A 25,597-nucleotide genomic window follows, 5' to 3' on the forward strand; every position below is an offset into this window, starting at 1 on the left:
GGCTGACATTACTGCACACCTCCTCATCGGCTCCACACAAACACATCTCACAGCAGTTGAGGCCCTGCGACCGATAGGAACTGTGATGTGCAACTGCTCTTCTTGCACCAACATTTCATGAGGTGAGTAACTGTGGCTAGAGCTGTAGGATCCCTTGTTGGTATTGGTACTAACCTACCCCCATCTCCTTTCCACCCGTAGGTTGTTGCTGATGTTAACTGAGGGTGAGGAATGTCATCCTGACGCCACACTATGGCCTGGTAATGTGCCCAGGCAATGGCTTCATGTAAGGCTCCTCGTGTTGGAGGTAGCTTTGGAGCTTTTAGTTGTTTCTTGGTGACAAGCTTCAATCTGAGATCACCAACATTCACCACAGTTCCGCCAGGCTCACAGACCTGGCAAAAAAGTCTCAATGGCTCGTTCAGTGTTAATTTTCAGCTTCTCAGACATCCCTGAGGCAGAAAATGCAGATACCACCTCCATGGAGTCACTGCTATGTGCTTGCCAACACATCGATTTGCAGGCAAGGACCTGCAAATCGACCTGTTACGTTAGCTCCAGAAAAGGCATGAAATCCTGGTAAGGTTTCAGCCTTTGCATCACCAAGTGCATTCACTACTGGTCCCAGTGAGATTACTTGGTTCTTGTTCCCCACACCAGTGACAAAGTATATGCTCCTGCAGAGCTGATGGTAATGGTGGATTTCAAGGATAAAAACGTCAGTCTTAGGTGACTGAATGTAGAGTATTGTTGCTCCTCTTCAAACAGCATCCAGATTTCGCTGGATAAGTCTTGTGTCAGCTTCTTCTTTGGAGCTGCAGAGATGTTAAACACCCACTGAGTTTGAGTGGACCTCTTGTCATGAAGTAATTATGAAAATCTAGGGTTTACCCTCAAAGTGGTGGAGAGCTTTCTTTGCAAGATAAACTGTCAGTACCTTGGTTGTGGTATTGGATAAGAACTGCTTTGTGGACACCTTTCCAATTGTTGTATTGTTTGTGATGTGATAAGCAGTCGCTGGCTTACCACCCATGTGTCGCTCCCTTGTGGCCTTTTTCAATGAAGTGGGAGGAACATAATGGCCAAAGACTAGATGGAGCTCATCATATTCCCTGCACTTGCTGGCTAGGGTAGCTATGAAGTGGTCAGCCCATTGAGCACATGTCTTGACCTAAGGTGGCTTACCCATTGCCTGGACAATTGCCAGTCCACCAGTTACAGTTGACCTTCTTGGTGTCAAGGGAGCAATGTCATTGGTGATATCCTCTGGCTGCAGATCAACACTAATCTTATTTGGAAGGTCCTCAAGTACAACCTTCAACATCTCTTGTTGCAGGTGTTGAACACAACTTTGGTTAAGCTTCTTTGCTGCCTCTACACATGGTCTCTTCAGATAAGGATCTCCAAGGCTCGTCAAGTCCGCTGTCTTCAATGACATTCCCAGCTGCCCACAATGCAGCCATCACAGTATGCACCTCACCAAGTCTCAGCACCCACTTGTCCTTGGAAACATCCCTTGTCATCTCAAGCTGTTTGGCTCGTTCTTATAAGACCATGTCCAAGGTGATTGAAGACACTATTAGTTCTGACTGAATATTTTTCAGCAACACTTTAGAAAACACAGTGTAACATTCTGACACTCCAGTCTCTGAGACAAAGTGTGATTAATACAGTACGTTGGGTCAAAAATGACCTTCCATCTTTGATGCTGTGTCAAGATTACTGAAGGTCCACAGAAAAAATGGCGTCATTTTTCCACTTCCTGGCAGTACTAAGAGTAAATTCATAATAGTTACAAAAACTTAACATGCAAAACCAACAGGAGTCCCGATCTGTTGCAATGGGCCCCCAAAGTAATGTGACAACCTGTAGTGTTTCCCATGGTCGATTCATAGAAAGTTTAATTACTCAATAATATGCTAACTAACTGGCCAATTAAATTTGAAATCAACTTTTTAGTACTTTTGCTGATAGGCAGCAAGTGAACAAATGTGTATTAGTGTATTAGACTTTCATTTTGTTCTATAAGACAATAACCAAACAGGAAAACAAAGTGACTAATCCTGACCGAAAGCTTATCTGTAGACTTTATCGGTCGCAATTTATTTTATTATATATTATAGACATGATGTCAATTCTGATAAATCAAAAGTCCTAGTTGTGTGACTGACAAAACTAGCTTACACCCAGGGGATATCCTTGGATCAGAGGTCTGTACTGCTTTCCGTCACTGCCCGTCTTCACTGGGGGCAATGAATCCGCCTGTGCCAGGAGGAATCCGTCTTCTAGGAAACTCAGCAGCTCACTCTGCAACAAGGAAAAATATTTGCATGAAATGGACCCATTCTCTAGGGAAGGTGGCCTCTCTCCCTCTCTCTCTCTCTTTCTCTTTTCTTTCAATAGTGAAAATGCAGATGACCGTGCATTTAAAAGATAGCAAAAGGCCTCTTTAACTTATTTGATCGTGATTAGTCCTGTGTTGAACAACTTTCGCTCCCAAAATAAATATGTAGTCAGATACAAAAAATATCCGTATTCGCAATTACTATAATTTACAAAACAATGGGCAGTGGTTTTGACATAAGTGCGAAAGAAAGGGAGATTATGAAAGTGCTTAACCTATCACAGTGTCTATCTCACGGTCTTCGTGACAAGACAAATAACCGAACACCTCCTCCAGCAAGAGTTGAAGGATAAACAGAAGACATTCGGGTAAAGATTGAGGTCTGTTTACGAAGGAAGTGGAAGACTGGTCTCTTACAAGAAAGAAGTTTAAGACTTTAGAAATACCGAGGACGTTAGAAAATTCAATATCTTCGTGACGGATGATAAAAATCAGTCCCAGATCCACAATTCAGAATGGATGTTGAGGTACGTGGTGGCTTGGAGGGTGTTATAGAACTAGGAAGTGAGGGCAAATTATTTTCTTATTTATCCACAGTGAACAGTTGCCAAATTGATAATATATATATATATATATATATATATATATATATATATATATATATATATATATATATATATATGTGTGTGTGTGTGTGTGTGTGTGTGTATGAGAAAGAGAGAGAGAGAGAGAGTGCTAAACTTCCAGTAGTAAGAAGAAAGAAGAGCTTTAAAAGTCTTGCGTCCAAATTACACTCAAGCTTTATTCCTATTTCATACGAAATTAATGTCTTCCGAGTTTTGAAATCCGTTTTAAAGGACGGAAATTCACTTTGTTTTGTTTTTCAGTTCTAACTAATAGCATCAACACATCAGCCTTTGATTACTTTTGCTAATGATTTAGAGTTTCAGTTGATGATCAAAACAGCAGCAACAATAACAATAATGAAAGATTATTACTATCCAGCGTTTCAGAGGAAATTGATAATATAATATTTTGGGACGGCCTTTCACCTTTTTGTTATCTACTCAAGATACACCAAAGATATTTATTTTCACATCCAAATACAAAGCAGGAAGGTAACAGCAATTACAGAAACACTTCAACATTTGTTTCTGCCAAAAGGTTTTTTTTTTTATCTATTTTTTTAGCCTGAATTTGTGCACGACGATTTTTATTCTGTTAGCGTGTCATTTTATCTTGACTTTCACTCATGGAATCGGAAAATTGAATTCACATAGTTGTCTACGACTGATGAATTGAATAACTGAAAGGGGGCTGCACGAGTATACAATAGGCAATAAAATCTGTTGGAAGCTTGGATGGTTACAGTTTCACAAAGGCTTTAATTATTACCAGTCACTGTGAAAGAGGAGTTCCCCTACACGCAGGGATGGGAGAGAGAGAGAGAGAGAGAGATTATATTTTCGTTATTTTGTGCCAACATTTCTTTAGAATGTAATTCAATCCATTTTTTATCAATTATTGATCACACTCGTCAAATCTCCGGAGAGGACAAATGAAGTTATTGTTCACGATTCAATGTTTTTTTTTTTATTTTATTTCTTTTGTGTTTGCAAAGAAACAATTCCATGGCGCAGTAATTCTTCATCTTCTTCTTCTACACACTTCATTTCTTTTCCCTCCTTTATAATCAGTCAATAACGAAAGAAATATGTCTTTACATCCTTTTGCTGGATGAAATATCCAGGGGCTGCAATTTTTCTTGTAGGAAAATTTATCGCCATACTTTCCCCCAATAAAGCTCAGGAGTCGATTCGGGCTTTCTGGACTCGTAATATTTGGGACTTATGAAAGAGGGCAGGAAAAAGATGCTCTGGGAATGTAAAAGATTTGCAATATCGAACATACGAGAGGTTGTAAGGAAATAGGGCATGTATTCCTTTACACACACACACACACACACACACACACACACACATATATATATATATATACATATGTATATATATACATATGTATGTATATATATATATATATATATATATATATATATTTTTTATATATATATATATATATATATATATATACGAGTAGCCTATATATGCACTGCGTAATACTTTGTGTGTAAGACGACGGTGTCATTGTTTTACTACATGTGTGTATCAGACTTTAAGTTTGTCTTAAGAGAGAGAGAGAGAGAGAGAGGCGATACCTCCTTCCTGTAGCCAAGAGCTTTTCCACATTATCTGGATAATGTTTTGTACGAAATACAATGAAAAATAGGTAGGCATGTAAGAATATTATATAACACACACACACACACATATATATATACTCTCAAGTTTATAGCAACTCCTCCCTTCATCATCTCGTTAAGGTAATTTTCAAGTTTATAGAAACTATTCCTCATAGTTACAGCAAGTGGAGAGGGGAAGGTATGAAATTCAGTCGTGAGATCCTATATTATATTCTGTAACGGGGATCCCTTGTCATTGCACAAGAAACTTATTAGTTCAGCAGCGGAACCTACATTTCGATGTAAACTTGGCTGAAAATTAATTGGGTTCTTGGTGCTCGGACTTTGACTTCCTTGCATTGCACTTTTGCTGAAGTTAGGGCCACTCTCAGTCACTGTTGCTGCTCCTCCTCCTCCTCTCTCTCTCTCTCTCTCTCTCTCTCTCTCTCTCTCTCTCTCTCTCTCTCTCTCCTCAAGAGTAAAGAAAGGAAAAGGGCGTTATTGCGTATGTTTCGATATGAGAGTCCTAAGCACTGGGAGCGGTGGATAGAATAATCTTTCGCCTTCCTTGTCCTCGTCTGTACCGCGGAAATGACAACATAGGCTAGCTGCTGAAAGGGCACATTAAATTCCAATGGCCGCTGTCTTTGTAACGGACAGAGTATTGAATATCCCACAGATTTCCGATATGCAACGTTGGTTTCCCTTGGTTGTGGGCTTTTCACTGCATAGTGCTTGAATAGAGCCCCGGGGTTAAGACCAGCCTGCATGATTCCTTATTTGATGACAATGCCTGTAGTTCTTGTATCTTGCGCTAACTTGATGGAATGTCATTTTCTTCGGATCGTTTAAATGTATAAAATGTGCACCTGAAATTAATCTGTTCGTGTTTTCAATCGTCCTTTTCCCAGTTTTTCAGTCCCCTCGGACCTGCCATTTCCTTTGTCATTTTCTTAGTCTTGTCATTCTGCCTGTTTGCTTAGTCTATCTTTTCCTGCTTCCGGTATGATTGTCATGTTCTCGTTTCCCTCTTTTGGTTGGTTACAGACAAACTTTCAGTTATTGGTCCCAATTCTCCTAATTCTGACCTTTATTTACACGAGGCTTGATCCTTGTTTTTTTTTTTTTTTTTTTTTGGGGGGGGTGTTGTTGTCTGTTCTTTCGTTTTGGAAGTTCCTTTGTTGATTCTTGTCTTACTTTTTCTTGAACTTGTCATTTTTCTTTCATCAGGTCCTCTGTACACTCGATTTGGTCTTAGATTTTTTTAGCAGAATAATCTCCTTCCTTTTACCTAGTTCTCTTTTCTGTTGCAGGACTCACTTTCCCTGATCCTCGTCCATATTTCTCAAATGCCGATTTTTGTTTGATAAAACTTCCCTTTTTTTTCAGTGCTCATGTCCTTATTTCCTTAGTTTTTCATCCCTTGTCCTAGCTCTAGTCGTCTGATTTGGTTTTGTCTATTTTTTCCTGATTATGGTTCTTATCTTAATGGTTCTGGTCCCTTTGTCAGGTCTAGTAATTTCACTCGGTACTGACCATTTTCTCCTGATTTAGATTTTCAATGTCCGCTGTCTCGTAGAAATTTTCCTGAACCTGGGCCGTCTTTTCCTTTCCTGTGCCTCGCCTTTCTCTCATTGATGACGATCCTCCTTTTTCTTGGCTTTTACAGTTTTGTTCCCCCTTTTTCCGATACCAGTCTTTCTTTTCATAAGACAGGGCCTCTTTATCTTTAGCCTGGTTCAGTTTTCCTGGGTCTGGTAATCAAAGAATCACAGCATAAATATCTCAAGAGCCGACATCCTGTCTTGCATATTCAGTCCCATGAGTGTTTTTTGTCGTTCATCTTTTAAAAAGCAACAGAAGGTCAAAGTTTTAGCCAGACATTATTCTTAGAGTTTTTCTTGTATTGTACCACTCATGGACTGACCTCCCATTATGAATGCCATTAAATGGCCTGGCATTAATATCTTAATGAAAATACGGTGTTCAAAGAAATAACTACTGCATTAGTCATTGTTTGTATTGTACCACTCATGAACTGACCTCCCATAATGAATGCCGTTCAATGTCCTGGTTTCGTTTCATAACGATAGCATGGAGGTCAAAGAAATAAATGAACTGCTTGCTCGACTGTTGAAAAAACGTGAAGTTCTTTTCCGAGGATATTACTGCATCTCATTGCTGGTGATCGCTCTTTTCTCCCAAAAGAATATCTTTCTCTTCCAATAAATCGCAGTCGGATAAATCTGTCATTTCTTTCCCAAGTTATTGATTTCAGCCTTCCGCTCTCATTACCTGCAGCAGTCATTTCTGAAAGGACTTATGGGCCAGAGGATTTCGTTCTTGAGCAAAACATTACTGCTCTAACTTTAGCTCTGTACTTTCATCGCTGTGCATTTACAAGGACACTCAACAAGTTTATATTATTTTACACGATGCTGAAGAAAGCTGCAAAAAAGTAAGTTTTTCTTTCTGTTAGTAAAGAAAGCCGAAAGATAACCTCTGACCTGATACATTGGTGAAGATTACCCAAGTATCATCACCAGTCGAACTGATATTCACTCTGTAAGTTTATTACCGGCATTTTATTTATCCCCGAGCCATTTCCCCATCGAGAAACAAATACTGGTACATTTATCTTTCCCTGGTGAATCATGGATGAACCCTCGGTGGTAAGAAAAGAAAAGAAAAGGAAAAGAAAAGAATATCCAGTGTTGTAGGTCTTTCATCATCTCCTGTGTTCCCTAAAGACTGTAGAATATATTATTGAAAGATTCCGTTTAAGAATATTTGTTTAAACAAAGACACGAGCAATTGAAACGTCAAACGTTTATGAGAAAGTGTACAAGAGATAGTGCTATTGAATTGCATAAACTCCAATACTAACTTTGTATATATCATTGTTATACACAAACACAAACACATACATATATATATATATGTATTATATACAGTAAATAATTATGTATACCTATATTTCTATATCTAAGTATCTATATATATGTATTATATACAGTATATAATTTTATATACGTATATTTATATATTTATATATCTAAGTATCTATATACTATATGTATATACTACATGTATATGTATGTATGTATATATATATATATATATATATATATATATATATATATATATATATATATCCATCGTTCTACAATGTCCTTTAATATCTAATTCGCTCTACCTCGGAATTAATATATTTTCATAATATGTTAACCAAAGTGGAATATTCTAGTCGATAAGAAATTCGTCGGCCCATGAGCCGACGAATTTCTTATCGACTGAAAGATTCTCCTTCGGTTAAAATATATGAAAATATATTAATTCCGAGGTAGAGCGAATTAGATATTAAAGGACATTTGTAGCCTGATGTATGTATATGAATCACGGTAATGTGATATGACTCATATATATATATATATATATATATATATATATATATATATATATATATATATATATATGTATATATTGTTCAGGATTTTAAGCCAGAACCAAATAAAATAATACCCTTTTATAAAGGAATTTATTCTTGAGTTGCCCCTCTGAACTGGAGGCCTCGTTCTCTCTAAACCATCTTCTCTATTCCTATTGGCTGCCTGGAATTAATCTCCACAGGTGTCCTGAAGGGGGGGTGGAGCATCTTGATGCCAGAGATTTTAACAGGAGGAGGCAACTGCAGCTCCCACTCAAAAGTCCCAGACGTGTCCCAGAGCTGAGACGCCTCTCACCTGCAAAAGCGTGAACGCCATTTCCCCCCTTTTTTACTCCCCTGCTTCCTCTGGGGATCCCACACGTTTTCCTTTACCATCCATAGTGCACAGATTGATCAGCAAATGAGAAGACAACAAGACCACGGATTTCCAGGTACCATAGAGAGTAATTTCGGATGCAGTCAGTACTCAGTATTTCGTTTAATTCTTTCCAAGGCCACTTCCCCCCTTCTTGGCTCAGTTTCTGACTCCCCAATTTTGATTCAATGCTGTAATCAATTCGCCTTGTGATGCTAGTAGTGATATTTAAACATCCCCTAGTTGATCAAGCAGCGTAGTATTCCTTTCTGTGCAAGCTCCCAGTCATCTATTAACTCTGTGAGTGAGCTTTGACATGAAATTCTAAGAGAAAGTAATGTGTAACGTTTCCCACATGTCCATCGCCTTAGTACCGATGCTAGAATGCACTCTCTTTGCAGACAAATATCGTGCCTGGTTGCGGGAGGAAATTTGGGAACCCTTGGGTACGACGCTCTTATTTAGATAAGCTGCTTTGCTCAAATCATATCTCTGTGTCTGAGTCATTTCCTAGCCTCGTGTTCCGGTGGACCTGCAGTCAACCACCTTCATTTATTTTGGGACCTGCTCGATTCCCCTACACCCTTAAGGTGTGAATTGCTGCTCACGTAATTTAATTGTAAATATAGATAATTTATACTAAGTTCCAGAGTTTTATGTAAATTCCTCCTTTCAGTAATATCGGCCTTCTACCGCAGACTTTGTCTAAAATAATCTCGTCCCGTCACACAAGATCCTTTTAGGAGTGTCAGAATGTCACATTACCACATTTTCACTGAGGGAACGAGACATTCATTACAAAATGGTGGCCTTATCTTAGAATCATTAGAAAATCCATTTTCATTTTCCAGTCATAGCTGATATCATGAGCAGAGAAAAGAATCTGAATTCCTTTTAATATTCTTTTTTTAGTAAGTGCAAGACAAGGGCTTCATTGAGGGAATGAGACATTTATTACAATATATATATATATATATGTATATATATATATATATATATATCATATATATATATATATATATAATATATATATATATATATATATATATATAAATAATACATATTGCCTTTATAATCTGACAAAAAGATAAATTCATTGCTGCATGTGTCTGTGTGGATTTTCAATAGCCAGGCTAATTTGTTGAATTCATACCCTTGCTCTCTCTCCGACCGGACATGTTATTCGGATCCCCAGAAGGAAAGCAGAGCTTCATTTGTTTGTTATTCAGAGCGAAGGTCTGCGATGGGAAGTGTATTTCTAAAACATTTGTGCGAGGAGATCGAGAAGTCTGTGTTTACCATGTCTAGGAAGAATTAATTCCTGGCTATTTGCGTTAAGTAGATTGATTTTGCGTTGGGTGTGTGTACGAGTTGTTTAATTTATCCACGACTACAGAGTCGAACGAAAATTTGTTTGTAGAAACGACTTATACATAAGCATATAGGTGTATATTATATATACACATATATGTATATTTATATATATAATAATTATTATATATATATATATATATATGTATATATATTATATATATATATATAGTATATATAATATAATATTATTATATATATATAAATTATATAATACACAGTATATATATATATTATATATAATATATATTATATATATATATATATTATATATAATATATGCAATATAATTTATAAATAAATTAAAAAACATAAATAAAAGATTTTATAATTATATATATATTATAATATCTATATATATAATATTATATATTTAAAATCAATATTTATATAGGTATATAATATATACATATATATGTATATTATTTATATATATCTTAGATATAATATATTATATATATATATTTATATATATATCATTATAAATATATAATGCTGTATTATATAATATATATAATCCGTAATATATAATATATATTAGATTATATACATATGTATATATATATATATATATATAATATATATATATATATATATATATATATATATATATAGCATATATATATAAATATACACATATATGTGTATATTTATATATATATATATATATATATATATATATATATATATATATATATAAATATACACATATTTATATATATGTATATATATATATATATATATATATATATATATATATATATATATATACGACTTATACATAAGCTATATGTTTATGTATAAGTCGTTTCTACAAACAAATTTTCGTTCGACTCTGTAGTCGTGGATAAATTAACAACTCGTACACACACCCAACGCAAAATCAATCTACTTAACGCAAATAGCCAGGAATTAATTCTTCCTAGACAAGGTAAACACAGACTTCTCGGGCTCCTCGCGCAAATGTTTTAGAAATACACTTCCCATCGCAGACCTTCGCTCTGAATAGCAAACAAATGAAGCTCTGCTTTCCTTCTGGGGATCCGAATAACATGTCCGGTCGGAGAGAGAGCAAGGGTATGAATCAAACAAATTAGCCTGGCTATTGAAAATCCGCACAGACACATGCAGCTATGAATTTATCTTTTTGTCAGATTATAAAGGCAATATGTACGTATTATATATATATATATATATTATATATATATAATATATATATTATATAATATATATATATATATATATATACATCGTAATGAATGTCTCATTCCCTCAGTGAAAATGTAGGGATGGGCTTTTTAAAGATTTGGGAGCCCTTGTCTTGCACTTACTCAAAAAAAATATTAAAAGGAATTCAGATTCTTTTCTCTGCTCATGATATCAGCTATGACTGGAAAATGAAAATGGATTTTCTAATGATTCTAAGAAAGTCCACCATTTTGTATGACTGTCTCGTTCCCTCAGTGAAAATGTGGGAATGTGACATTCTGGCACTCCTAAAAGGATCTTGTATGGCGGGACGAGATTATTTTAAACAAAGTCTACGGTAGAAGGCCGATATTACTGAAAGGAGGAATTTACATAAAACTCTGGAACTTAGTATAAATTATCTATATTCACAATTAAATTACGTGAGCAGCAATTCACATCTTAAGGGTGTAGGGGAATCGAGCAGGTCCCAAAATAAATGAAGGTGGTTGACTGCAGGTCCACCGGAACACGAGGCTAGGAAATGACTCAGACACAGAAATATGATTTGAGCAAAGCAGCTTATCTAAATAAGAGCGTCGTACCCAAGGGTTCCCAAATTCCCTCCCGCAACCAGGCACGATATTTGTCTGCAAAGAGAGTGCATTCTAGTATCGGTACTAAGGCAATGGACATGTGGGAAACGTTACACATTACTTTCTCTTAGAATTTCATATCAGAGCTCACTCACAGAGTTAATAGATGACTGGGAGATTGCACAGAGAGGAATACTACGTTGCTTGATCAACTAGGGGATGTTTAAATATCACTACTAGCATCACAAGGCGAATTGATTACAGCATTGAATCAAAATTGGGGAGTCAGAAACTGAGCCAAGAAGGGGGGAAGTGGCCTTGGAAAGAATTAAACGAAATACAGAGTACTGACTGTGTCCGGAATTACTCTCTACGGTACCTGGAAATCCGTGGTCTTGTTGTCCTCTCATTTGCTGATCAATCTGTGCACTATGGATGGTAAAGGATCCCCAGAGGAAGCAGGGGAGTAAAGAAGGGGGGAAATGGTCGTTCACGCTTTTGCAGGTGAGAGGCGTCTCAGCTCTGGGACACGTCTGGGACTTCTGAGTGGAAGCTGCGTTGCCTCCTCCTGTTAAAACCTCTGGCATCAAGATGCTCCACCCCTCCTTCAGGATACCTGTGGAGATTAATTCCAGGCAGCCAATTGGAATAGAGGAGATGGTTTAGAGAGAACGAGGCTTTCTGTTCTGAGGGGCAACTCGAGAATACATTCCTTTATAAAAGGGTATTATTTTATTGGTTCTGGCTTAAAATCCTGAATTATATATATATATATTCTATATATATATATATATATATTATATATATATATATATATATATATCCACATATATCTTTATACATATATATATATTATATATATATACATATATATATATATATATAGATATATATATATATATATATATTATATATATATATATATATATATGAGTCATATCATATTACCATGATTCATTATATATACATTCAATGCTACAAATGTCCTTTAATATCTAATTCGCTCTACCTCGGAATTAACATATTTTTATATATGTTAACCGAAGGGGAATTTTTTAGTCGATAAGAAATTCGTCGGCTCATGGGCACGAACCATCGAACCAACAAATTCATGACGCACAAGGAAGCCTTAGACCACACAGTCACCGCTGAAAATTCCACTTCGGTTAACATATATGAAAATATATTAATTCCGAGGTAGAGCGAGTTAAACATTAATGGACATTGGTAGCTCGATGCATATATATATATATATATATATATATATATATATATATATATATATATATATATATATATATAAAGGTTTTTTTTACCACGAAGGAAAAAATGAAAAAGCGAGATAGCCTCGTGGCAAAAAAACCTTTATTTATACATAGCATCACGTTTTATATACTTCGTGATCAAGTTATTCATACATATTATATATATATATATATATATAATATATATATATATATATATATATATATATACATGTATGTATTATACATATAGTGTATATATACTAGAGGGATATAAATATAGGTATATAAAATTATATACTGTTATATAATACATATATATAGATACTTAGATATATATATAGGTATACATAATTATTCACTGTATATAATGCATATATATATATATATGTATGTGCTTGTGTATAACAATGATATATACAATGTCAGTATTAGAGTTGATGCAATTTTATAGCACTATCTCTTGTACACTTTCTCATAAACGTTTGATGTTTCAGTTGTTCGTGCCTTTGTTTAAACAAATATTCTTAAACGGAATCTTTCACTATATTCTACAGTCTTTAGGGACACACACACACACACACACACACACACACACACACACATATATATATATATATATATATATATATATATATCTATATATATATATATATATATATATATATATATATATATACATATATATATATATATCGCTGGTAGTATCGTTAACAGGTCTACTATCAGTACGGACCCGCGACCCTGCAAACAATACAGTTGATACAATCGACAATGCCGATTGCTTTTGTTAGTAGCTGAAATTTTAATTTAGATGTTTTCGTTACTTTTTCATAGTGTTTTTCTCTTTATATCTTGGAACTAAAATATTACGTAAATTTATTAAGCTCTGCCATATCCACGATTATTTGTTTTCTTTTTCTTGTTATTGATATTTTTTCCTACATTGGTATCATAATTTTCTCCTTCATACATAAAAAGATATTGCATCTTTATTTAATATCTGTACTGATTTCATGTATTGAAATTAGTTAAAAAAATAAAGATTTTTTTTCTTTTACCCTAAGCTTTGCTAACAAAATAATATTTAAATTATGTTTATTAGAAAACAGTGATGAAAGACTGTCCTTTTTTTTTTGGAAATCAAATATCATATAAAAAAAACTAATGTAAAAAAAACAAAAGTGAATGTAAGAGCGTTTGGGACCCGTCCTTGAGGACCCGAGCAGCGGAGTCGGTAGCCCTCTTTTCAAGTATTCTATGATCTAGACACACGGAATGGTCAGTTCTGGATATGCTGTCGTACGTAAATTCTTTATACTTTATAACTCAATAGGCAATTGGGTTCATTCGAGTCAGTAACCATGGATACGATTAGCTGTGAAATTGCTAACGTTATAGGACTGGTATCTTACTAACAGAGAGTGTATTTATATAGCCACAGAATTATTCTCTATACACATCGCACATATTTCACTGCATAAATAAGTAGTTCGATATACTGGTTTATTAATGCTGTCTATATTCAAACTTTATGGCCTTCAATTAAATGAATTTTGTTTGGTTGTCTCTACCAGTATTCAGTTTGAAATACCGTTCTACCCATTGCTTCAAACCATTCAACATGGAACATAATAAAGCGTTTAAAATTTGCCGAATTCAGATAAAAGCAGAGTGGATGATGACTTTCTGTGGAAGGGCAGCTCTATCTGGCAAATGTACCTTCCAGTCGTTTTAAATGAGGTATTTTACAGCGCTTTCGTATGCATGTCATTTGATATTAACTTTCAATAATTGTTTTTTACATTTGTTTAAATTTCTTTGAATGATTTGTTTATTGCAAAGCCGAAATTAGTCCCAATTTCAAAATTGATTATGTGGAGCGAAACTTGATCTATTTCCAGGGATACTGAAATCGTTCGAATCCAAGAGCCCGGAGAGTCCAGGGAAATATTGGGTCAGTTGTATTTTTGAGGGCGGCTGCACTCTCTCTCTCTCTCTCTCTCTCTCTCTCTCTCTCTCTCTCTCTCTCTCTCTCTCAGCGTAATGACTTATGTTTTCTTCTTACTTACCTTCCCCCTATTTTATCTCTCCTTCGCTTTGTTAGTCTAGTTTTAAGCCCGAAATTGTGCTAATGGCAAATTTGGTTGCCAGTTGCGAAACTGCTGATTTTCTCTCTCTCTCTCTCTCTTTCTCTCTCACACACATAAAATAGGAGTATATTATTGTTTATTTTAATCAATTTCTATCGGAAAGGGCGTACGGTTTGAATGGAATCTTGCTGTTATATAGAGGGATAAGTAATCGGTTGACTATGATGTAAGCCGATGGCTCCCGAGAGGCGAGACGCTAATGGGCAATTTCATTTTTTTTTTTTAAATTAATAACATCCCGTCATTTAAGGTTCATCATTTTCGATTCAGAATTAAGGTGACAGAGAACTATCCTCTTGGCAATGAAGGTATAATGGTTAGTGTTTTGAGTCTGCTGAACATATTCCTGTTGGATTCAAGTTGCGTACTACCTACAACCGAAATCAACCCGTCATCAACATAATGCCTAGTAATAATAATAGAAACAATATGTTTACAATAATATGATCATTTAGATAAATTTACACGTGCAAGGAAGTATAAGAAAAGGTATTACCAAATGACACGAATAACAAATAGAAGTTTATCCTCTAGATAAGCAATTTGAAATAGGCGGAGGGAACAGTGGCCAAAAAAGAGCATTTTGTCTCTTCGAGTCTTCTACAGGAAGGGCGTCAACACTTCCCCTTGGGCAACCAGGGTCCCCCATAGGAGGATAGTGCCGTCAGTGCACCTCATGTGGTGCACTGTAGGCATTACTCAAGGGTCTTTGAAGCGTCCCCTAGCTGCAACCGCTTTCGTTCATTTTACTGTATTCATATTTTCTTTCTTCCTGCTGACTTTCCACCCTCTCCTGACAACTGATTCATAGTGCAACTGCGAGGTTTTCCTCCTGTTACACCTTTCATACCTTGGCCTAAATTCCATATTCTCTATAAATTCTCTACACAATCAAGCCAGGAAAGAGGCCGTTTTTATAAAGCAGGTTCTTTGGGCTTCTCGTGGAAACACCAGAGTCCTGGGTAACACAAAGGACCAAAGATTCCCTCTGGAATGTCCTGAGGGGATAGCCTCTCTTAATCAAACAGATATGGTATAGTTTTGGAAAAAGACAGCGGAATCCACACACACACACACCATATATATATATATATATATATATATATATATATATATATATATATATATATATATACATATTAGATTATTCATATTATTACGGTATCCTCTTTTATATACCAGAGTGTGTCACTGTACTTATGTTATATGTATATATATCACACACACACACACACATATATATATATATAGTATATATACGTATGTATATATACACATGTATATATAGTATATATATATATATATATATATATATATATATATATATATATATATATATATATATATATATATATACATACATAAGCAGTCGTGTTCTAGAGTAATAACTTCTCGACTTCTATCTTTCCTTAAACTCTGAAGATTCAGTTTCTCAACGATTTTTTTGAAGCAACTTATCCACCTATTGAATAACAAGAGAGTATCTCTGAATGTCTTGGAGTAGGGCTACTCATTTTCCTCTTTTCTTTGGTTTGTTATCGCGGCAATATTTGTCCTGAATATTCAACATCATATTTTATTTATGATTCAAACAAGGCGTGTGTGTATGGAGTTTGACTCGTTGTTTCCCTTCAATATGGAGGCCTGGAGCAGTATTGACACAATGGAAGATGAAGTGGAGCTGTCCAACTGGTCGCCTTGTCTTCAACTCTAAACCTCTGGTAGTGTGGCAAAGCAAGAAAGCAACAGATCCTCCAGACATATCTATCATAACTTCAGGTGACGTTGCTCGGCACCCGTCCAGCCAATGGACTTTCGCCAAAGGAGTTTCAAATCCCTGAATTTACCTTTATCAATAGATATCCTCTTTTACCACAAGTTTACAAGGATAATCAATTTAAGATTATCCCAAAAGTGTTTGCGTTAGTTTATACCAGCCATAATTTTGTCATTTGGTATTAGGTAGCGAGTGTGAAGGGGTTTTCAAGAGATCTCGATGGAGTCTCTTGATAGCCAGAATATTGGATAGCATTCCAATTAGCCTTTGGAAGCTGCAGCGGTATTCCTCTCATCTTAGGCTGCTGTTCATCTTCCTGTTAATAACCCTGTAGTACTGAGTCTTTAGTATTATATTATCTCAATACAACAATTCAACCTTCCCTGCCCCAACCCCCCATTCCGTTTTAGCATTTTTGATGAAGGAATTACTCTAAAGAATAACTTGAAGTTTACAGTAACTACTAAACTGAAAGCCGTGGCTTTTGAGGTATGGCTTTCAGTTATTCTTTGCTTCAGGCTTGTAAAATTATGTTACCTTGATATATTCATATATTTCAGTTTAATAATTACTGTAAAATTCAACTTATTCTTTAGAGTAATTCCTTTATCAAAAACGCTGAAAGGGAAGGGGGGGCGGGGGGTGGCGGGCGGGGAAGGTTGAATTGTTGTAAGCAGGTAGGGAGGGATTCTGAGAAACAAGTACTGTTCGCTCAATCACTCCGATTTTTTCTTTCTGTTTACGTTACTGACGTTCACACACACACACACACACACACACACACACACACACACATATATATATATATATATGCCATCCCTTTTCGATAGTAATATGTATAAAACATATGAAGATTTTAAAGTTCTTTGATGTGTGTGTGTGTGTGTGTGTGTGAGAGAGAGAGAGAGAGAGAGAGAGAGAGAGAGAGAGAGAGAGAAACTGACCCGAAATACGTATTTTTTTCCTTGCCAGTGTCGTAAAACCACTTGAGGTCTTCCGCGTTTTGGCATGACCCATTATCCTCAAACTTTGGCTTCCAGGTCGAGAAGGTAAGGGCCCTCTGTATCGATCCTTGTTTAATATGTAAAAGCAATGCTCATCGAAGTGCAGTAACTTGAAGAAACACCGGTGATTCAGCTTTAACGCTGCCACAAAAAAAGCTTGGTCATGGCTTATTTCCACGGCAAAGTTCTACGAAGACATTCCTGAAAACCTTTGCATTTGGACTTGTACCCTTTAACATCGGCGCCCAAGTCTGATTTAGGTTTAGATTTTTTTTTTATGCAATCTTCGATTTTGTGAGAATGATTCATACTTTTATACAATCAACTTTCATTTAAAATGGTAAGCTTATTTTGGTAGTGGATAATAATTGTTCTCGTATTGTATAACATAATGTAATGTTTAAGGATTTCTTTGAACTCGATTATTGAGTTTAAGAATGAGGTAAATTCATTTGGCCAAACTATAGCAATGTTATAATTAACCGTACAAGCTAATGTTTTCACTGAATTAAACCAGTATATACTAAATCTCCTGGCACTAGCTAAACAACCAGAAGTTATATTAAATACAGTCTTTATATTAAATACAGTCTTTAACCTACACTGACTAAAGAACAGGATATGTAACTGTTGTTATGTTTGTGGTAAGAGCTTATTTACGTGTTGATTGTAAAAAAAAAAGGGGGGGGGGCGGGTGTTTGGGGGCGGAAGGTCTTATTTGTTTACTAAATATTACATGTATATGGCCTGGGTGTTGTTGCCTATTTTGTACGTCCGAGACATTGATCTTTTGTCTATCACTTGAAATCTTGGAATAAATTAGAAGTGGATTAAGTGAGTTTTGTCCTTGGTACATTTTGTTATATTCCAAAAGGTGAGATCGTTGGCAATACATTGTAACATCTTGCTTGAAGACACTAATCAGTCCTCACTAAAACTAACCTTAGTTCCGGACAGTAAGAAACTTTACCTACTGCGTACGTTAACATAAAAATGAAATACAGCAACTCGCTCTCTCTCTCTCTCTCTCTATATATATATATATATATATATATATATATATATATATATATATATATATATATATATATATATATATATATATATATATATACACACATATATATATATATATATATATATATATATATATATATATATATATATATATATAAACACACACACACACACACACACACACACACATATATATATATATATATATATATATATATATATATATATATATATATATATATATATATATATAATTGCAAACCACTGTTTATACCCACTGAGTTTCTCACCTGAGCCTTGTGAACTGACAAGAAGCAGAAGAGTAAAATCATCACAGGAGCGACGCATCTTCCCATCATCTTCGGTGAATCTGGTAAGGCAAGAAAATGTGCATTTAATTGATTTTAAGGATTTCCTGAAGGAACACAAAATGCATTTTGGTATTCAACATTTCAACTGAAAATACTTGTCTAACGTTTTAGTTATTATCTGTGCTAATAAAGCTGTTCTCTCGTTCTCCGTCTTTATTGGCCTGATTACCCATCTACCTGAATTATTCTGACTTTTGTAAGTTTTGCTATAATTTTGAACGGTAACTTTGTCCATGTCAGTTGTTAAAGAGCATTTTTGGGTGAATTTCAGTGATTCAGAATAAAAAAAATTTCATTATTGACGTTTTGATTTTCAAAGCATGTAAAAAATAAGTACCAAATGCTTCAAAATATTTTCCGAAGAATTCTGATATTGTGACTTCTGTTTCCATTTCAAAGTTTCTTAGATCAAGTCTTAAATATAAAGTTACTAAAAAAATCATCAAATGTCCTTTCAGTATAAATAATTATCTTAAATATTTTCCAAACATTTGTATGGTGTGTGTGTGTGTGTGTGTGTGTAGGAGAGAGAGAGAGAGAGAGAGAGAGAGAGAGAGAGAGAGAGAGAGAGAGAGAGAGACGTGGAGTTACGAATATTAGAGAAAACAGATAAGTCACTGAGAATCGTTGTTGAGAATTGCCGAAAAACGAACAGAGGAGAAAGGTGGCGGTTAAGTTACAAGTAACGGAAGTAACAGAAGCTGAGTGAGACTGAATATGGGATAATAGGAGGAACTGGAGTAAATGGGAGGTAAGGTTTCAGGTAATGACAGGAAGAGAAATATGGGGAGACTGGATTGAAGGTAATGGAAGAACAAACGACAGGAACAATGTTAGACTGAGATAAAGTTACCAATAACTGAAGAAAGATAGATTGATAGACAGATAGACAGATAGACGGATGGATAGCCAGATAGATAAAACAAGGAGCAAAGGAGTCTCATCTTGTCTCTTCATCTACTTCTATAAAAACAAAGGAATGGAAAATAACTTTGCAAACACGTTTTATGTTTTTAAATTTAGCTCATGATTATCTCGAATATCATTGCAGACTGTTTTTTTATCCAGAAAAACTAAAGTTATTCAAAATATGAATGCACAAATATGAAACATAAAAGTAAATTATAATAATAATTATTTCAAGCTGAAGGCCGGTCGGGCTTTGCAGATGAGTAGCCTGATAATAGAATAAGCTGAGCCACTAATGGACTAATTCATTGGATCACAAACTGAATTAGCTCTTTTCCTCAACAGATCCAGTCTTCGAATGGAAACACCAATTAGGCGTATTTGCACGACAACGCTGATTGCAAAACTTATGATACGTTATATTGAACCGCGTTAATTGGTCGCGAAGAATTAAATGGATTTCATTTCTCGTTTACTGAAGTAGGAACAGACTGTAATCAGAGGATGTTCAACATAAAATCCAGTAGACTCAATGTCGTTATAGGTACTGACTTAAAACGAGTTGTATTTTCTCATTTATGGAAAAGTACCATTGAATTTTAGTTACAGCACGTCTAGACGTAGCAGCCACAAATTTATTCTAAAAAAAAAGTCATCGTATGCTTATGTAGTTATTCTTTGCACTGCAATAACATCCTTGGAAACGTACAAAAAATGAAATATAGATTTGTACTTGGAAAATAATTACCATCTCATGCACTGCTTTGCCATCGTAAAACCTCGGTTCATAACATGAAACATGACCCAAAGGGGCCATACACATTCGACGGAATAACTGAGCAGTTCTTTAAATATTTCTTATGTACCAGAGTCTGGCAGACTCTTTCTCCAGATGGATGTCCGATCATGCCCCACAAGTCATCGTCCTCTGTTCCAGTTTCTGCTGTAGATAGGGCACGTCCGTCTACCGTAATCAACACGAAAGGGAATTCTGTAAATAGCTGCAGTCTAGCTCTCTCTCTCTCTTTCAGAGCCAGCGCAACTTATCATGTGTATTATGTGTCTCGTAGGCCTTAAGCTTTCCAGGAACTGATCTTACTAGCGAAGCTTCTATGTTATTTAACTTTATTCCTTAATTAGGTCTTAGTAGAGGAAAAAAACCCCATATAGACTCCACTTTTCTAGCCCCGCCCCCCACCCCCTAAGGGGCGTGGCTACCCCCCTCCCCCCTCCTGATAAGCTCATGTACGTACGTGACGCCTAAAAAGGGGCGGGGCAACCCCCCTGACCCCCCAAAAGGGGCGTGGCCACCCTGACCTCATATAGACTCCACTATTCTGGGGGGCGTGGCCACCCCTGACCCCAAATTGACTCCATTTGTCTTACAAGCTCATGTACGTACATGAGCTCATATTAGGGGGCGTGGCCCCCCCTGACCCCAAATAGACTCCACTTGTCTTATAAGCTGATATACATAGATGAGGTGTAAAAGGGGGTATGGCCACCCTTATTATAGCCGGTAGCGCTGTCATGCAGCACATTAACGTATTTATTTGTATTGTTGTGAGTTAAGTAACTATATATTTTACTTTTAAGTGTCCTGATAACTCTTTCAGCTATTGCCGCTTTAATTTCTCTCGGAAGTACACTATATAATTTTATATTTCTGTCGTTTAGGTATTCCCTCACTTGCTCGTTATAGAATTCCCTACCTCCATCCGTATTCAAACGTGATACCCCCCCGAAAAAAAATTTCTGATTCGATAACCTTCTTTGAAATACATTTGCTAACTACTTTTTACACCCTTTATCTCCGCACCTGTGTGTTCTATGTAAATAAGAAATTTATTACGATATGACTATTCATTGTATATAAAATGTATTCGTTTATAATGTCTATTCTCAGTGAATAAAATATTTGCTACCTTTATTTTACACATTCTTTCTCTTCGTATGAATAGTGTCATCATCGGAACCTTTGGGATGCAAGCAACTCGTTTCTCCGCAGAAGCAATAGATCTATTCGCATATCCGTCCCGAATTATCATAGCAGCAACTCGGGAAAGAGTATGATTTGCCGGAAAATAATTGAAGAGTATGAAAAGAAATTCTATAATATAGTACTATATTGCGGGGTGAATGAACATCCATTACAGAAGTACTCGTCTATAGGGAACAAGATCAGGATTAGTAAAGAATGATTAAGCCCCTTTGAATATATAAATCGAGGGACCACTGACATGGGACTGTTCTACACCCTCGTTGACAGAGGCGTTTACTGCTGGACGGCATTCGTCAATCTCCGTCGTGTTCATAACGCAGAATGTATTCCATTCGGGTAAATTCAGTAGAAATATCAGTCTTAACTGCTCCCATCACATTCTAATGAAGAATAGACACATAGTTGAAATTGAAACTTTGGTCCGTCAGTTAATCCGACATCAGAAGGGTGAGAGTTCGAGATATATAAGAAGGCATTTTCTCGTATCCAGTAGTACGGTTATCTACTGGTTGACATCGCACCTGATAGCTTACAGCTCAGGACTAGTATGACGGGTGAAACCGAATATCAGACTACTTATCAACAATGGTGACTAAGAAGCAGCTGTGGGTATTGAAGAAGATATACGAAAATGTTGAATACCCCGACAGTTTTAGCGAAATATATATATTATTTAGAGATGGTGTCAAAAATGACCTAAAGAGTCAACCCTCTTATGCTTTACATAAACGTACACTGCAGAAATTCATTCGAAGAAAGGTGATATCCCCGCAACCTCGGGTCACCGTTAGCAGTGATCTGGCTGACATGTCTAAACTCGTCCCTTATAACGAAGGTTATAAATATAATCTTTTTAATAGTCCTCGATCAGTTTTTGAGGTATTTACAGGTTATTCCTCTAAAGAAAAAGGATGGGAATACTATGCAATGGACGTTAAAGAAGGTTCCCGAATCAGAAGCTTTTTTCGGGGTATAGTACGTATATCACGCTTGAGTACAGATGAAGGTAGGGAAGCGTTATTCAACGGAATAAGTAACACTTTTCAAATCCGTATCCATATTTTGAATGAGATGTTGGTGGAATCTTGTCCGATATTTCACTATCAATCGTATATTAAACTGTTAAAAAATATAAAACCCATTGCGATGACTATGTTAGGACGGGGTGGATTGTTTAATGACGATGATAATGGGACGTTTGGTAAATTAGAGCATTCACGGTTAATACCTTCCAGGACGCTGTCATGTGGGAAACGAGTGTCATAACGCCTCCTAAATCGGTTGGCATACAATCCCACTCCCCCTTGCTCCTTGATCTAGCGAGTATTGACATGTATATTTACTAGATTCGGTGGATTTGAGAATTAGGTTAGAAATGGCTAATAACAGCTGGATTTTAGGTATAGATGCAAATGGTGAGTTGAACCAGCTAAACGTGGAGAAGGCAAAATTATGGATTAACAGGGTTACCCCGCACTATAACGCCATGTTCGCTTTGAATGAGGCTTTATCAGTATAAAACGTATATCATCGGAACGAATGAATCATCTATATTAATCGATCAGGCATTTGGAGTGTGTATTCCCAAGAAGTTAACAATCGCCTTGGTTGATATGAAGAATTTTTCGGGAGAATATGCCAGGAACGGGTTATATTTCGAACACTGCGAGTTAAGCAAATATATGTATCACTATTAACAGGGACACTACATATAATATTCAAGAGTACATTCCCCGGAAGAATAACGCAATTATCTTACGAAACGCGGAAAGGAATCGGGGCCGGGCATGAAAACATCAAGGTGTATTCTTTAAACCTTGGAAAACATGATCACTCCGCAGAGTTTTGCGCGGCGCCGATACGACCGTGGGAAACCTGTGAAATTTCACACCTATTTGATTTTTCGGGAGAATATGCCAGTAACGGGCTATATTTCGAACACTGCGAGTCAAGTAAATATACGTATCACCATTAATGGGGACACTATATATAATATTCAAGAGTACATCCCCAAGGAGAATAACGTAATTATCTTACGAAACGCAGAAAGCAATCGGGGCCGGGCGTGAAAACATGATCACTTACAACGCTTTTAAAGGGGGAGATATATTTTCTGTTTTAGTTTCACGACCGAGGATGTGAAGGGTTCGCTACCGGTCGAAATTTCCAAGGATAACAATTAGATTGGCAGGGCCAGTGGCAAAGACTCACATAGTAAGCTTTATTGGGATACGGAAGATATCTATCAATACACCCAAACAATGAAACACCAAAGGAAAACTGCTGCCAAAACCAACACTGACTTGACAGACGCCTCACTGTTTACAACTCTCGTAAACAGACTTTCCCATTGACTTCCCACAAAGCGCCACAACAGACATACTTCCGACCGCCATTTAACCACTCCCATTCATTCTTCCACCATCTCTCTCTCTCTCTCTACACAACCTTTGGAGATGTTGTCAAATATCAACTATTCAATTACTCCTCCACATTACCTCCCCCATTACATTTGACAACATCTCCTTACACTCACAACATCCACACTAAATTGCCTTTCGCAACACCCAAGGATGCTCAGATGCGGGTCCCCTGGATCTTGTTTGAGGACCATCATACACTCTTTCAGTTACATCGCCATTCACTTCTTCCAAACCACTTTCTTTCAAACTCCCATTATCTCCCTCACTACCATCCTCCCAAATTCCATTCACTACTTCACCGATGTCTTCCAACTCTGGTTCCAACATCTCCCCTATTTCGGCCACCAAACCACTCAGTTCATCCATACTTCTGTCAAACTCCTGCAAAGACTTATCCATCCTATCAACCCACCTCCTCACTATTCAGTTTCCTTCTCACTGAAGTCTTACTTGTCCCTGTCAACTCAAACCCACATACACTACAAGTATCATTCATTCCCCCAAAGTCATCCGTAGCACACGCTTTATCAACTGTTTTGCACCCTACCACCAACCCCTTTACCATGCCGTTCACGCTTTTTCCCTTCCACTTCCTCTCTCCACACTCTTCTGTTTTCTTCCATACTCAACCAACACCAACTGTCGATCTCCCAGACCAATTTGTTCACCAACAGTCGGCTCATACTTATTCACCCTCAACCACTCACTCATCGCATTCTCCCGAACATAGTGTGGTACTTCCCTCCACTTACGGAGCTGGTTATGGTGTGCCCTAACCTCATCCAGTCCCCCACCTACTCGCAATTTCCCCAAAACATAACTCAATCCACTCGGTCCCACTTCCAAAATCTCAAAATGGCCCTTCAAATTTCTCCCTTACTTTATTCACATTCATTCTTCCCATCTCAACCACCTCTTTCAACACCTTATCCCAATCTTAAAACTCTCAACCTTTCACTCGCTTCTTCCACAAATCCCGATCACCTTCTGACAGACCCAACACGGTCTGACAATCCTTTCAAAATTCAACACATATTTACAAGGAGACATACCTATACTCTTCTGCAGTGTGGCGTTATATACCCAAACTGCACGTCCTACATACATATCCCAATCCTTGTCGCTCTTACTCATCATTCGCAAAATCTCAGTCATC

The 25,597-nt window shown here is 36.4% G+C and overlaps 1 protein-coding gene across 1 annotated transcript in view; it reads right to left on the minus strand.

Annotated features, from left to right (window-relative positions):
* Window positions 1-25,597, minus strand: part of LOC135215207 (uncharacterized) — a 42,525-nt gene that overhangs the window by 2,311 nt on the left and 14,617 nt on the right. Inside the window, exons 2-3 of the mRNA XM_064249699.1 lie at window positions 19,027-19,106; window positions 2,185-2,307 (exon numbers count right to left, since the gene is read on the minus strand). Of these exons, the coding sequence (XP_064105769.1) occupies window positions 2,185-2,307; window positions 19,027-19,095 (192 nt within the window). The 5' untranslated portion in view covers window positions 19,096-19,106. The remainder of the gene's footprint in view (window positions 1-2,184; window positions 2,308-19,026; window positions 19,107-25,597) is intronic.

This window comes from Macrobrachium nipponense, chromosome 5 (assembly GCF_015104395.2).
Source record: "Macrobrachium nipponense isolate FS-2020 chromosome 5, ASM1510439v2, whole genome shotgun sequence".
Classification (NCBI taxonomy): domain Eukaryota; kingdom Metazoa; phylum Arthropoda; class Malacostraca; order Decapoda; family Palaemonidae; genus Macrobrachium; species Macrobrachium nipponense.